Source organism: Centrocercus urophasianus, unplaced genomic scaffold, assembly GCF_019232065.1.
Source record: "Centrocercus urophasianus isolate 14NV4802_14NV808 unplaced genomic scaffold, USGS_Curo_1.0 seq_7, whole genome shotgun sequence".
NCBI lineage: Eukaryota > Metazoa > Chordata > Aves > Galliformes > Phasianidae > Centrocercus > Centrocercus urophasianus.
Window position 1 is genome coordinate 1,390,602 of NW_024885310.1, and position 15,988 is coordinate 1,406,589.

Here is a 15,988-nt window from a genome sequence, read left to right on the forward strand (position 1 = left end):
TGAAAGTAAAACATTCTTGAATATCCACAAATTAAAGGATGTTATACTTAAGAGAAATTCCCATTGAAGTAATGTAATTCGGCGACTGGCTTTCTTGAGAACCTCAATTCTTTGTTCCTTGTTCAGTATTTTACAGCATTTGAGTAGATCTTCAATTTTACATGAGGCATGGCGGAAGGGTTCTGCTTACACTTTAAAATATTGATAAAGATAGCGCATGTCAGATGCCTGTAATTCTTAAAGCTCTTTAAAAGAATACCATCTTGTTTTACCTGTTCAAACAACAAAACAACTCGGCGTAGTAATATTTTGGAGATAGTAACAAGTAATTAACTAGTAGAGGCATAAATTTCTGGAGCTTTGAATGTATCATGTTGATGGAATGTGATGAATTAGAATTGATTGTAATTATAATAAACTTGAGCAATAAAATGGTGACTATTAGAATGCATCATCTGACTCGTGCTAACAGTTTTCATGTAACTGTTTTGTTCCTAGCAGTGGTAGTGGTTCTTTCTACTAAGTCATTTTCTTTTCAGGATTAGCAAACTCAGCATATATGACTCTTTGCACTTAACTTTGTAGAGCTTTCTTGAAGTTCTTTCATGCTGGAAAGTCATTTTAGGTCCCTGCAGATGTATAAATTTTCTGACAGCATGGCAGTACACAACACAAAAACTAATGATTATTCTAGGTGAGCCTGAGCTAGAAAAGCTTGGACACTAAATGGGAAAACTGTTATGTAATGGGTTGTGTTGAATGCCTTGCATTTTTTTTCTTGGTATTCATTTTTGTTCATTTTTTACATTCAGTCTAAAACTGTAGTTTTAAAGAAAAAATGCGAATCACTCCTTCAAAGGCGTAAGTACGTCGTGGGACTTGGCACATTTGGAGTTTTTCTACTGGCTGTCATGTTGGTATGATAACAGAGCAGCATGCACCACTTTGAACTGGACAGTAGTGGAAATATGTCATCTTTCAGTAATCCTTACTAAATGTGCTGGTTTTGTTCTGAAGCAGTAAGTTTGTGATGCCCACCTGTGGAACACGGTAACGTGAGATTCTAGTCTGTAATATCTTTGATCTTGAATTTTTCGTAACCCAGTGCAATGATATCATCATTGTAGTGGTCTGACTTGCTGAAGAAGGTATGAAGTAAACTCCTTTACAGATTTCTTAAAAATAAACAAACAAAAAAAAAATGAAGTCTTTTTAAAACTCCAGATGCTTCTTGAATTTCAAAACGCATTATTACAGCAACTTAACCATGATTTGATTTTAGGAATTTGAGACAGAGATTACTGCGTTCATGTGCAAGTTTTTGCAGTCTGTATAGCTTGAGCAAATAGAAGAAATTTCTGTTCTTTATCAGACCTGTGCCATTGGTGTGAGCAAACTGGCTGTGTAACAGAGGCAGAACACATGGAGAATATGTATGCAAGCCAAATGAGTTCTGGAGCAGCTGTAAACTGGAGAAGTGGATAAATTGGCAAGTCCAGGCACAAGGATGGATAAAATAGTCATAAAGCCTAAAAGGCTATGGGAGTATGAGGTGGAACAAATGGCCTTTGCAAAGTTCATTCAAAATTCGAGACTGTGTGAAAATACTGAGATGTTATTTCTCTGGTTGGATCTTGTTTATGTCAGCTGTTCTTCCTCAGGACTTGTAGCTGAGTTTGAAGTAGACTACTAAGGGTAGGGTGGTTTCCCATTTTGTTTTCCCTAGCTGAGCGGGTTCTGGCATTGTGCTTCTTCAGTTTAGCACTGCACAGTTGCACAAGGGAAACTGCAATTTTCTTGAGTCATTTAATTGTTGCTTTTAAGATTATTATGCAACTGCAAAACTGTCAGTGATAAACATTGTGTTTAATGGCGGGTTTAGTTCTTGTTCTGCTTCATACTTTTTGTTGCTGTCTGAATTTGAGTAGGAATTTTTCTGAGTTAAAATAGTATTTGAGTAATGGTAATGCTTTCCCTCTGCAGGATTTATGAACGCATCATTGATCCCCCAGAAACAAATCTGATACCTGAAAGTAATTTATGGCTTGGACAGAGGAACAGGAAACATGGTTTCTTTAAGGTAAGCAGATATGAAATAGTGCATGAAGTAGGAAACTAGGTAGGCAATGAAATATTTTTGATTAGTTATCTTACACTCCTTCATGTGATTTGTATGAATTTCAGTTGAAACCATGGGCCTGGGATTTGGGACAGGTCCTACACAGAAGAATCTGTTTGTGTAAGGTAGAATACTGTAGCTACTGGCTGAAATGCTGAGTATATTGTGGTTTGGTTCCTTACTTGGGGTTTCACCCACCCACTGTGCCTTGCCTTGCCACTCCTGTGTTCATAATGAGGCTGTTGACAGCATCAGAGACGATGGCTTTAATCTTCAAAATTTTCCAAAGCAAAGGCTGAGCTGTAGGCTCCTGTCCAGTCTTAATCCCTTTTGGAGACTTGTATCTCCATGACTTTATTAGCAGAGTATCCTCACATGATGCTTGAGGGTGTCTGTTCTTTGTTGCCTTTTCCAGCATTGGCTTCCAGATTAGAGGAGATCTCCTAGGCCGTGCTCCTGCAGTCTTTGTCAGATACTCGTTGTTTTTGTGCAGTGCCTGTGCCTTGCTGCAAAACAGTAGATTTTCTGTTTCTGGAATAACTTCATTTCTCTGTATTTTTCTCAGACAAGCACGTCATGTCTCAGCAGAGTGAGTAATGGGTGGCTGGGTTTTGTTTAGAAGCTTCTTTGTCCTTTTGGAGCTCCAAGCCCAGGCTACTTGTAAGGCTGACTAGCTGGCAGGATGGTCTTACCATTTATAAGTCTTCCCAAGATACTGTCATTGAATATGCCAGTACATCCATGTGAAATAAAAATTTGTGAAGGAAAGATAAACGACCAAAGGCTTGAAAAGTTCTCTCCTATATATTTCATTTAGTTTTTTTTTTTTTTTTTTTTTTTTTTTTTTTGCTTTTGGTGATCCTGTATGATTTTGATTGATTTTCAATTGCAGAACCAACCAACAAAAAAAACCCTCCTCCACCAGAAGCAATCTACAGAAAAACTGACAATATTTCTTCAGGTTTTGGTTAACAAGCCATGGACTATCTATCAGTAAAAGAGCCTATATGGTGTATTGATAGGCCAATCCGTATATCCTTGATATTGGCATGGATTTGTTGCCAAGGTGATTTACTGCCCACTCGGTTCACTTTGAAGCAGTCAATTCGTAAGATAATTCTACGAGTTGCTGCATTTTTGAGGACCTTGCCTCAAAGCCTCAACCTCTTGAGAAGCTAGGAATTTTATTTTTATGCTAAAATTATTTAGGGTAGGATTGTTGTAGCAAATAATAATTGTAATTGTGAAACAGAGATAAAAGCTAACTTTTCTTTCAAGTTAAATTATGGTCGAAGAGTTGCTCTGAACCTGGAGTTCATTCCATCTTTGAGCAGCTGGCTGTCACTGTAAAGTGAAATTGATAGCATTATTTTATTTTACAGCTGCTGTTTTTTTACCTCAGCTGCTTCCCGTAATTCCACAGATGGTAAACATATGTTTATAGCTATGTAGGAAAAAAAAAGTCATTTTGGATTTGCTCATCTTAAATTCTCATTTTATGCAGACATCCGATGCCTCAGGACTCTGGTATATTATGTAATTGTAAATTAATATTTCAACGTATTAACACTTCGGAAACAACAGGGTAGCTAATGATATGCTAATGAGCTGACCATTTTTATTGATCATAATGAAACTCAACAGGTGCCTTTGCTTCATGCATGCTTAAATATTTCTCTAACTTTCTTCAGGGCAGAAATAGAATTGGTTGTATTTTTTTTAATCCTGCTTTATAGTTTTAGAAGTCTTACTTTTGTATGTTGCTCATACCGAAAACTTGGGGCTTTGCCATTTTGTAAAGAGTACGCATCCCTTTCTGTATATTTACATGGTCAGCAGGACCCTCCCGTTCTTTTTGAGAGCAATTTGTTTCACCATTTTAGCATATAAATAAATAGATCTGTTTTCCGTAGTGCAAACAGTGCTCTTCAGGGAAATAAGAGCATTAAAGAAGAATTAGCATATTTTGTGTTTGTGTTGGAGCCATGATAATATGTGTTTGTATGAAAAAGCACTGGATACTGTTCAAAGCATCATCTATGCTGTTGCAAAAATAATCTTATTTTAATGGTAGCTAGTTAATTAATTGTTCTTTCTTTCACTCTGTAAGTGAATAGCATTAAAGTATGTTCTACGCTAATTTCAAATGATGATTCTTCAGTGTATCGGAAGAGCAAGGGGAAGGATGTGGTCTTCCAGTAGAATATTTCTAAGACACAGCAGCTGCTCAGTGGCTGCCATTTTCCTTATGTTTTGTTCCCAGTCCTTACTCTCAGTGATTATTCCACAAATAAGCTTGCTGGGGAATCAAGTGCTGTACGGCGTAATGAAGGGAGTGGAGGTGTCAGCCTCCGACTAGGATCTCTCGCTATGTAGTTTGACTGTTATGGCCAAACATTTGGAATTCAGACAAGGCTGAGTAGTTGTGGCATATCACCGGTGGGAGCTAATGCAGACCAAATTTAATACAGCTATATCTGTTTGGTTTGAAGGGAATCTCATGAATTACTTCCTTTGAAAAACACGCATAGACCCTTTGGGCTTCTTTGTGTGGCCCAAAAGCGAGATTTGTTTTAATGCTAAAGAATACTCGTATAATGAGATTGGGAAACAAAAGGAAAGAAAGATGGTGATACCAGGCTTGCAGAAGACACTTATTCTAGGATGGAATTGATGGCTATCGTTGTCAGAATTACTTGCAAAAATTCATTTTGTCATTGAGGAGCACCCTTCCCCTTAAGTTTCCCTCCACATACTACTGCAGAAATGAGCTTGTTAATGCATTGCTGTCTAAATGATCCTTGTTGAAAGACTGTAATTTTCAGATCTGCTCTAGAAGGTTTTGATCTTACAATCCCACTGTTGTTTTTGAGGTACAGCAGGTGCTTTGTGTTTTAACTGTACATCATCATACGTGCACTCAGGCCTCTGTACTCGTTTTGGTCCTGTAGTTGTAAGGAATAAGGTGAAGTCAGTTGTTCAGGTGCCTGACATGGAGTTCTTCACTGTGTAGAGGAGCATAATGCTGATGTGGTGCTTGTCTAGTGGGGTTGCTGTAGCACTGCCTAGACATGGGGCTTAGAGAGCAGCTGCTGAGACATCTGTGCAGAGTCTATTACCAACTTTAGCCTATGCATTTTACACAGCTGCAAGGCCTTTGAGGCAGAAATAGGTTTTAAAGAGGGTGAAAAGCAATGGAGGAAGTGAAAATGTAGAAACAAAGGGCTTGTGCATTGCATGGGTCTTTACACAGTGTGTGGGATAAATCCTCCATGTAGTATGGATATGAAAAGTGTAATAAATAAGGCTTTTGTGTTTGTAAATCCTCGTGGGATGGGCTTGGTATTTAGTGCCACAAACCTGAATTTAGTCTTGCTGCTGGTAATCTGTGCAGATGGAGGATCTTCACACTAGAGCATCATGAAGCTCTGGCTGTAGTTATAAGTTCAAATATCAAAGATAAATGGTGATGTTTCCTTGGGGAAAGGAACAAAGAAGATTTTGACACCTGATATCTCTCTGTCAAGGCCAAATTCTCATATCTTAGCACAGAATGTGGATTGAGAAACTCTGCCTGGTGCTAAACTAAACTAGGGATTTGCCCCTTGGGAGCTGTGCGTGCCTAATTCTTCTGGCTGCAGCTGTAGGAAGCTCTAAGCAACCTAGACTTAATGCTGAAGGAGGAATAGTCCAGGTTCCTTCGTAAGTGTTGCAGTAATTATGGCTGTAATAAGCTTTTGCATGTAATGAACTCTTTCTGTTAAAAAAAATACATCAGCGAAATCTGTGCTCCTTCGAGTTAAAGGGTCACTTCTGTATTTGATCATGGTAACTCTGTTTCAGAAGGGTTTTTTGGTACAGAAGGCATCTGTCCTGCTAAATTGGTGTTCTGACATCAACCCATAGTAACATGTTTTCATGTAGCCAGAAAAAGAGAGAGAAATGTTTCCTCTTCAGGTTGTTTGTCCTCTTAGGGCTACTAAAGAATGCAGAAGACAAAATTCTAGCAAATGAGATTACCCCCACACCCCTTTATCTGTATTTGAGCGCATATCTGTCCAAACGACGGCACAGAAGTGGAGATACAATGCAAATGTGATGAAAATTCCTTATGCACTAACTGAAGAGAAAAAAAAAAACAAAGCAAAAGAAAAGCACTGCTTTTCTCTGGATGACTTCTTAACTCCGTGTGATGCTACACTGAAACTTTGTAAACTCATCTTTTCGTGATTAAGCCGTTCGCTGGAGAGGCTTAAGCCCTGAAATCTATTTTTGTACCTCAGCTTCTGATTTCTTACTGATAACTACTAGCAGAAAGTGCATAAAATGGCTTTCAGGATGTTTCTTTTCCTGTTGACAGCATTGCTTCTCATTATTACGATGGTTTCATTATTCTCGTAGATGAAAAGGTTAATAAATTTATACACTTCTGCAGGAAAGACAGTGTGATCTGATTATGTCTATTAATATTTTCAGTTAATGTTTCATCATAAAGCAGTAAGACGGTGCTTCTCATTACCTTCTGCTGTCTTAGAAAGCGAATATGTAAATGTGAAATGTTGCTGCATTTGCAGGGCTTCAAGCACAATGGCCTATATTTTATTTATGGATTGAAATGAGCATTTTGAGCAAGTGACTGCCCTTAGTCTGCAAAAACTGCTTCACTGCGAGTTAACCAAAAACTACAGTGATCTTAGAAAGCAGTAATTTAATTAGGTAATAACTGCCATGATCTTTAATTTGGAAGGAAATGTATTAAATTCTTCTGTGTCTGGGAGGAGACAGGTGTGTCATTCTGTCTGATGAACAGTCGGGGAAATGTAAATTGCAGTGCTTGCAGTCCCTTGTGTTCCCTTGCTCCTCTTACTTAATGACCATGCCATTATTAAAGAAGTTAGTGGGTGCTGGGGAGTAAGCAGGCTACACAGTACAAAAAAAAAAGTGCAGGAAGAGCTTTGCACTGAGTGAATGCGCCTCCAGCATTTTTAGGCTACTGGACACATGTAGGGTTTCTCAAGGCAGACGTGTGCAGGGAATACAGGGTGACGCTTTGAGTCCTCTGCTTTTGTCAGGGATTCCTTTGCAACTCAGAGATAGCTTGCAGGCTGGCACTGGATCTTCTGGTACTTTCTCCTGCCCTGCTTGGTCTGATCTCTGAGCCTCACGTGACATGCAGTCTGTTCCTGACCTTGGAGTCCTGATTTCCTCTAGCCCTACACAGGGGATCTCTCCATCTGCCTGGGTTAGAAAGCAGATTTAATTCTAACTGATGGTGTGATTACATGAACTGTTTGCTGAGATACAAAGCCAGTAGGCTGCATGACCCAACAGTTAAAATACAGATGCTTACCTCTTGCTCTTTATACTGTTCCTTGTATAATGATAGATTTCATAGTCTTGTTTGGCTAAATCACTAGAGAGTAGTGCTGTGGTGGTGTTTTATTTTCTTGTGGTCAAGTGTCTTGTGTAATGGGTATTATTTAATGTATCTTTTCACTTGTTTGGTCCCATTTTGAGACATTTAAGCAGCTTACACTTGATTGCAAAACACAAAACTAAAAAAAGCACGGTATGAAAATTACACAAGAAGCTAGGGAGGAAGAGTTGCTGGTTTTTTTTTTCATCATCTTGAGCTATATTCCACGTTAGCAGACTGCACTGGTCTCTTTTTTGTACACCATCAACAACTGACTTATGACACAGGTCAAAGTGAATGTTTGTATTCTGTATTACCAGTTATCTCTTCTTTTACAAAGGGTGTTATTCAAGATGTGAAAGTTGTCTTTATACCTAATGGATATATAACGCAGTGTCCTAATCTGAATCGCAGTAAGTATTATTTTCTAAATCTCTTTTTTTTTAATGTGGATGATTTTTTTATTCTTGAAAAAAAAAAAATATATATATATATTTTCAGGATTGTCATTCTTGCGTGTGCTGACACAATGTCTGTAAACAGATTGTATTTTATGTGCAGATAAGCAGCATGTGACATGTTAGCTGTGTGACAGACTTTATTTATTTATGGGTTATTTCCCTCTTTCCCCTCTTTTCCTCCCTTCCTTTTTCTTTTTAAACTTCCTTTATTGAGCATGCCCAACCTGCAGTGATTTCTTAAGCCTGGTGCAAGGAATCATGGATTTACAAGAACTCCTGGCGAAAATGACTGCAAAAGTAGGTACCTAAACATCTTTGTCAATTCCCTCTTTCTGTTTGGACTAAGACCATCATATAAGTCTGTTCCTTTTGCAGTTATTTTATGTTTTCATGGTAGAGCTGTTTTTCCCCTCTTTCTGCCAGTAGCCTTATCTGCAGTGGACTTAAGGAGACAGTTTCGTGGATGTCACTTAATTCTCATACAGCTGCTATTGTCTGGCGCAGCATTTGGTAGCTAGCGACAAAATGCCTGGGGTTTGATTTCTGTGAGAAACCTTAGCTTGATTTTCTTTTCCATGCTGAGGGATAAATGTGGAAACAAAGGAGTGAAATCCCTCAACAATTTCCTCACCATGTGATTCTGTCAGTGTGTGGTTTTGCCTGTGGGGAGTCCTGTGAAATCTTCAGGACTGGCATAGTTTCTCCTTGGGAGCTGAAATGAGGAAATGTCTATAAATCTGCTGGCTGTGCTGATCTCAACACCTTTGATCAATGACTTTTACAGTGTAGAAGTGAATTCAGCTCCAGTTAGGCACAGTGGTGTGTGGTTTTCTTTTTCCTTCCCCTTCTGTTTTGGATTGGAGAAATGGTGAATGGGAAGCTGCAGCGATTTTTGCTGGGGACTTTGCTTAGGCTCTGCTCCCACACTGTGCAGCCAATGTCTGTCTTACCTAAAGCCCTTCAGCTCAGGCTGTGGTCAAGTTCTGGGTTAGGAAGCTGTTTTTTTGAGATGGATGATCCCTTGGCTTGTGCTGAAGGGAACCCTGGGAACATTTTTTTATGTTAATGTCAGTGAAACATCTGTTCTTATTAAGGAGCAATTAATTGTCTTACATGAATCAGCATTTGTGTGTTAACTACTTGTAGATTTAAGTGCAACAAAAACCATCCTGGAGTTACTTGCAATCTCAGTGTTGTTACTGGAAAGGAATTTCAGAACTAAGATGTGTATAGTAGTGCTACTAGCAGAAAAACATTGATATGTATGATACTTGTTACTCTGCTGCTTCTAAGTGTCCTTTCCTTTCCTAGCAGGGAGGGAACTTTTTTAAAGATAATGTGCACGTTATACTGAGAATCCAGTTACCCAGCTGATATGGTTTGGACAAGCTGACTCCAAATAGGAAATGCGAAGCTTTTAGTTGAATTCACTGCTTGCAGTGTGAAACAGGCAATTATTTTGAGCCCTGCTGATGCCGTGAGCAAGTTCCAATTATTCACTGTACTGAGTAACTTGCTTGCACTGCTGTTAATTACATTTTTGCTTGCTAGTACTTTACAAGGGAAAGCAAATAATGCAGCATTTGTACTGCGAAGACTCTGTACTTCCAGAACATGGTGCTGAGATAATACTTCTTTGTGAGTTCCTTTTCAGTGATAGTAGTGTAGACTTTTGTTTTTGTAGCAATGTGTGCAGAAATACTATTATTCAGGAAAAATACTTGCAGCAGAAAAAGAAATGATTTTGGTAGAGAAATGCAAATTAGAAATAGAGAGGTGTGAGAGAAGCATTAAGATTTGTATCTGTCTGTCCAGTCCTGGAGGTCAGTAGCCACAAGTAATACTAGTGCAGGTATAAGTAATATCGTATGGGACATTGGGCAAGCAAAGAGCAGGATTTGGAAGAATGTACGGCATCCTGCAGAGATCCCATTTGGCAGGGCAGGTGGTCAGAGGATGGCCTGCTAACGTGCATGGGCAGTGATGCCTGGCTTCTGGCCCTGCACGAGGAGATGCAGAGAATGAGCGTGATGTTTTGGAATAGCAGGCCCTGTGGTTCCAAGTTCAATTGTAGCTTTTAGGATCTGTGGTAGCTAGGGTTTCGCTTACTCCCTCAGTCTGTAATTGGTTACAGATGTATAATAACCCAGTGAATGTTGTTTGCAATGAATGTGCAAGTGCTGTTCATATAATGCAAAACTATGAAGATGCAAACCAGGGCTGCTGTGGAAAGAAAACATCATGCCTAGTGACAGCGGGGTCCTGTAATGTTGGTAGCGGTGCAAATTATGCAGTAGATAGGAGAGGAGCTCTGAGGGCTCTCCCTTGAGAGGAGGAGGGCCCCATGAGTCTTGTGCTGGTGCAGAGGCAAAGCACTGACTACAGAAAGTTGTTGTGTAGATAGTAAACAGGATTATACAATGATGACCTGAAACGAGCTTACTGCCGTTGTCCTCTTTGTACCAATGTTTGTGAAGACATAGTTTCTAAAGCTCATGCTTATTTTGCCATCATTTAAATTATCGGAATCTTTCCAATAAATTAATTCAATTGATTTAATCTTCTGTCTGTTAGTAGGGAAGCACTGCAGATCAGTGTGTTAAAAATTGAGCTAACATGTTCATTTGCTGCAGGTGAAAAAGAGCATGCTATATTTCAGCACTCCCAACTGACGTGCTGAAATACTGCTGGCTTCTCTTTAAAAATTATAGGTAAAACAGTGCAATTTTTGCACTGAAATCAGTGTGGGCATCTTCTGCATCCACTTGGAGAGTGGATTATAATTTATTTTTGGTAAATTATGAGCTCATGTGTAAGCGTGCTTTTCATTCATTTATTTGTTGCTGGGGCTGGAAGGAGATTCTGAAGACTGTCAGTGCAAAACTTTCTAGGCAGTCCTTCCTTCACTGAGGTCAGACAGACTGCAGCTTGGATTTGATATTTAAATAAATAAAACTCTTGAGTTCCTGGAATAGTTCATCTCATTTGTTCATATTGTGAATGTATATGACCATGGGTAATTCTGTGAACAAAATGTTCCTGTCCACATTTGATGGGTTGTTTTGTGAGGCATTTGTTATTAATTTGTTATTAGCTTCACTAGAAATAACATGCTTCAAACAGAAATCTCTTTGCAATTATTTGTATGGACAAAAGAGAAACATGGAAGGTACACTATGTGAATAACAGCTAGTCCAACATTCCTGAATGTTAAGAACTCAGGATTAGGCTAGTATGTGGAAACTGGTATGGTGTGGGCTTCTTCAGTAGTATATTCCCGTTCATATCCTATGAAATGTAAGATATATGAAGAGCCAGATTTTAAATGTTTAGCAAATTTAGTTTTGTTCATTTGACAACATTTGGAAGGGTATTTTAGCTGATTTCATGGAGCAGGAGGTAAATGAGATTTAAACAACAACAAAAAAGCTTACTAAGCAAAATAATATAAACAATCCAGAAAGCTGTAAGGGAAAAAATATTTATTTTCTTAGTGTTTTCTTCTTTGCCTGGAGATATTTATAGTCCTGACAAAGGATATTAGATACTATTTTCAAAAATACATATTCTGGGAAAAAAAAAATTAAACACTGTCTAGCAAACATATGTGAATGTTCATTATTAATTTGTTTTTTTAAATACGAGACCTGTTAGAAAGTAGAAGCACAAGACAGGTCAGACACCTTTTAAATGAAACTAAATATGGCTTTTAGGTGGTAAACATGGTGACTAAATAGAACAATCAGAAAAGAGGTTCTGTTGAAAACAAGCAACTCAGTAAGAGGATAGTTTTGTTTCTGAAATGTGAAGAGCAGTTTTGAAATCACCAGATGTGCATTCTGGGGAGATGTGTATCAATCCCAGTATTACACCAGATAAACAGTTTAAGAAATAGAGAACAATTATTCAGAGCTTTCTTTCCTCAGGACTGCAGAGGAAACAGGCCACAGCTACTTGCCTGCTAGTTTTTTCCTTTTCTTCCTCTAAATATCTTGCTCTTATACTGGCAGAAATGAAAAAAGGCTTATTAGAATATTTTTACGTAAAGTGGTAGGAATTTTAGAGGATGAAAATGTATATATGTATATGAATATATACCATCATGTAAAAAAGCCTACAGCACTGCACACCTTTATAAAACCTATAAATCAGAATTACAGCACTGGATTCAGAGCAGGATAAGGTATGCATTCATTTTGTCGTTTGCCTCAGTGTTTGCAGTGGTTCCAATGCAAATGTGAAAGCAAAAAAAAATCAGGACCTTGAGAAATTGCCTTCTAGCTGGCAATGGGATGGTTTTTAGAGCAGTGGCAGTTGTGGGGTCGAAAGAATGCACGTTTACTTCCAAATATGCAGTCTGGATTTTTTAATTTCAAATTTTATTTGGATTTTTAGTTAATGTCACTAGAAATTGTGTTAAGGGTTAGAGATGATGACACTGGCTACCAGATATGCATATGGTGGGAGTGTTCCTCCCTGGATTAATCTCACTTTAAGACAATGCCTCTGAGGAAGGGAAGGTCTGTGAGGTGGTGAGGAGGGAATTCCAAAAGCCTTGCCTTCTTTCTACTGCTGTATGAATGTGCTTTGTCCCTACTTGTTATTGCATTGTATCTCGTTGGTCAACACAGCAATTGCTGGTGTGTAGATAGTAGTAGTTGGAATTGAGGAGGTAATATAAAGAGTAAGGAATGTTAAGTGCTACCCACAAACCCAGGGTTTTTTTCCAGGAGCAGGACTTGTCCATGGGTCAGTCTAGGAATACTACTCTGTATTAGAATGCTGTAAATCTTATTATCATAAAGTTACAGCCTCTCTACGAGTCAGAGAGCATTAGTCTAGCTGATGCTGACAATGAACAGGCGGAAGTAATTAGAAAAAGTCAGTCTGCTAGCTATCAGGACTTAAGATTTGTAAGCAAATTGATGAGCAATTAAGAAATTTGATTTAAAATCAATTGTAGCTTATGCACTTTTTGTAGTGCCTAAGGAGATCTTAGTGGGGTTCATTACAGTACAAGAGACAGTTGTGTATATCATAAGCTGATGTTAGATCACACACACAGCTCCATCGAAGTCAGATGAGTAGGGTTATTTGTTACCTGCTGACATCTTGGTTTGGAGTTTCAAATGTTGTGGTTAAATTTGGTTCAGATAAAAATAAATTTTAAGTTTTCTCATGTTTGGCTTTTAAAAATTGCATGTTTGAACTGAAGAAATCTCATCAAGTTAATTTCATTTGTAGCTAAATTATGCGGAAACAAGACTGAGTCGATTGGAAGACTGTCACTGTGAGAAGACTTGTCAAGTAAATGGATTGATCTATAGAGACAAAGATTCTTGGGTTGAAGATGATCACTGCAGGAACTGCACGTGCAAAGTAAGACTTTCTAAGGACTTTAAGAAGTAGGACTCAAAATGTGAAAACGGTCCTTGAATACATAATATGAATTCCAAGAATTGTTATGTTTTTAGCATGCATCTAGTGGCAGAATGAACAATAGGGAGGTAAATAGTAAAATAAATAAATGAAAATCTGACACATCTTATGTCGAAGCTTTAAAAATAAAATCTTTCCCTTGACAATCATGTCTTATTTGTTTTGATTATATTTGTGAAGGCTTTATGGTTTTGGGGTGAATGCAGACATTGCTTTTATTTGATTTTTGAATTGTTTTCACAGTAGTTTTTTTAAATGGAGGCCTTATCTTAATAGTATTCATAGATGCTTAGTTGCATCTTGAATGGTAACAACATGCAGATCTTGTTTTCAGCATTTATCACTGTGAAAAACTAAGAAACAGAAGAGTATTAATATGTAAATCTTGTCTTGTTGAAATTATTTGATAAATATCTGAAGAGAGTCTGTTTGTTCAAGAAAATAGAAAACTGATTGTTAAAAGTATCAGAGATGATTGGCACAGCTTACAGAAAGTGGTGCTTATGTTGTTGTAGGGATGAGCTTGTGTACTCTTCTTGATGTGTTATACTCAGGGAAAGCAGAGTAAAACTAGTAAATAGGTACCTACACAGGGATGGCTTATCTTCAGATGGCTTTGGTTTCAAATCTGTAGCTGGACTGGACTAAACTTCTTAATGAAAGATGAGTGTGTAATGCATAGACGTGATTTCATTTATCATAACAGTTTTCTGCATTATCTATTTTGTATATAGTATTCACTAACTACAGGGATTGAATTTTGTCCTGAAAACGTTTTCTTAGAGTGGAGCTGTGGAATGTCGAAGGATGTCCTGTCCCCCTCTTGATTGCCCTCCTGATGCTCTCCCAGTGCATGTGGATAGCCTGTGCTGTAAAGTATGCAAGGGTAAGTAGATCAAAAACGTTTTTCTTACGCCCTCTGTTAAGCACCTAAACTTGGCCTAAAAGCAGGTGCATTTTATAAAGACTTTAATAGCTCCTGATGATTCAGGTAAAGCGAGTTGCAGTGGTGAATTTGATTTTTGTAATTTTCTTCTAAATGAACACGCATGGCAAATCTTCAAGATTGTCTTGCTATGTTTTGTTGCTGTAAAAGTGTTCTTCTACTTGTTTGTGAAAAACAAGCAGTAATAAAAAAGAATATCTTTGCTGCAGCTTGTACCTCTTACTGATGAAGCCTTTGGTCTAAACTTGTCATAGTGACAAGTAATAAACTCGGGTGTTATCTTTTTGTCTGTCTTTTGTTTCAGTTTGGAAGGTTTTCATTCAACATAATAGAATTTCAGAACCTGAGTGAATGTCACTGTGTACAGTGATTATTTTTGCTCATTTCAAAATAAGTTGATGAAAAGAAGTAAATTTTGTGGTTAGTCTTGTTAATCTTCTGGAAATGAAAGCTGTAGGTAACATTCTTGGAAGAAATAGTCAATATTTGATGCCTTAATGGTACTATGAGGGACAAAGACAATTTATACATGGGAATTTTACCTGAGTACTGTTGCCCATCTTGCCTTAAGAAGCAGAAAAAATAAATGTTTTGGCCTCTTCTTGTAGAACATCAAACTTCATGCATAATTTTTTTCTACAAGTTGTAAGACAAAGCTGTTGAATTATTTTAAGATTTACTAGGAAAAGATGAACGTTCTTTTAGACTTCCTTTGGCTTGCTTTAGTCATTGAATTTATTAGTCCAAAGCACAGATGTCACAAAGGTCACTTGCTGTTATCTCGTTTGGTTGTTTACTCATGCTGTCTCATTTCTTTCAGTTGCATTTTGTTCTAAGTATTCTGCTTACCACAAGACTCCTATGAACAGGGAACTCAGGTGGAAAGGTGGTGTTGCCTCAATTAATTTTTTTTTTGTCTCAGAATATCTTTTTATTTAAAACACCGGGAGTCTAGAAAGTTCCTTCTTGAATGTGTAGAGTGTGGATGCTTTTTTTGACATGTGTTCGCTGACACATGTATGTACAACAGTTAAAATTGGACATGAAGTAATTGCTATGCACCAAATTGTAGTTTCAGCTTATATCCCCATGAAAAACTGTGGTCCTGATATTTGTAATGGAAAGATGAACAGTCAGAATTGTCTTTTGTCAGTGATTGGCACAAACTTGACTTGTTATTCTGACAAGAACTCAGCTTGTCAGTCAGTGGGAAGAGATGTATGGAAGTTGATTGAAATTGATTGCAAATGCCAACTCCTTGACAGAATGATATACTAGGGCCACAGTCAGTTGCTTTTGGGTATGTAGCAGTAATTGCAGGAGATTTCCAGGAGGCTGCACCACAGGTGTTAATTTCTCTGAGCTTTTCTTATTTTGCTCTGATAGAATCATCACTTGTAATTTGCTGTCTCTAGGGATTATTGAATGGCTGGATTATTGAAGTTTCCTGTCTCGGCTGTGGGTTAACTAACAAAGCAGTTCTGGTGTCTGATATGTTAAGGGTTTTAAAAATGAGGTGATTCTGTTTTGATCCCTGCCATCTTGTGTTGGCTTTAGATTACTGTCTGACAAAAGGCTATAATTGTGTTGAAAATCTCATCATTTTT

General features: G+C 37.9%; 1 protein-coding gene across 1 annotated transcript in view; it reads left to right on the top strand.

The window, feature by feature from the left end:
* Positions 1 to 15,988, top strand: part of NELL1 (neural EGFL like 1) — a 266,056-nt gene that overhangs the window by 40,111 nt on the left and 209,957 nt on the right. The window contains exons 4-8 of the mRNA XM_042837211.1: positions 1,984 to 2,080; positions 7,876 to 7,948; positions 8,211 to 8,293; positions 13,241 to 13,375; positions 14,219 to 14,321. Coding sequence (XP_042693145.1) covers positions 1,984 to 2,080; positions 7,876 to 7,948; positions 8,211 to 8,293; positions 13,241 to 13,375; positions 14,219 to 14,321 — 491 coding nt within the window. The remainder of the gene's footprint in view (positions 1 to 1,983; positions 2,081 to 7,875; positions 7,949 to 8,210; positions 8,294 to 13,240; positions 13,376 to 14,218; positions 14,322 to 15,988) is intronic.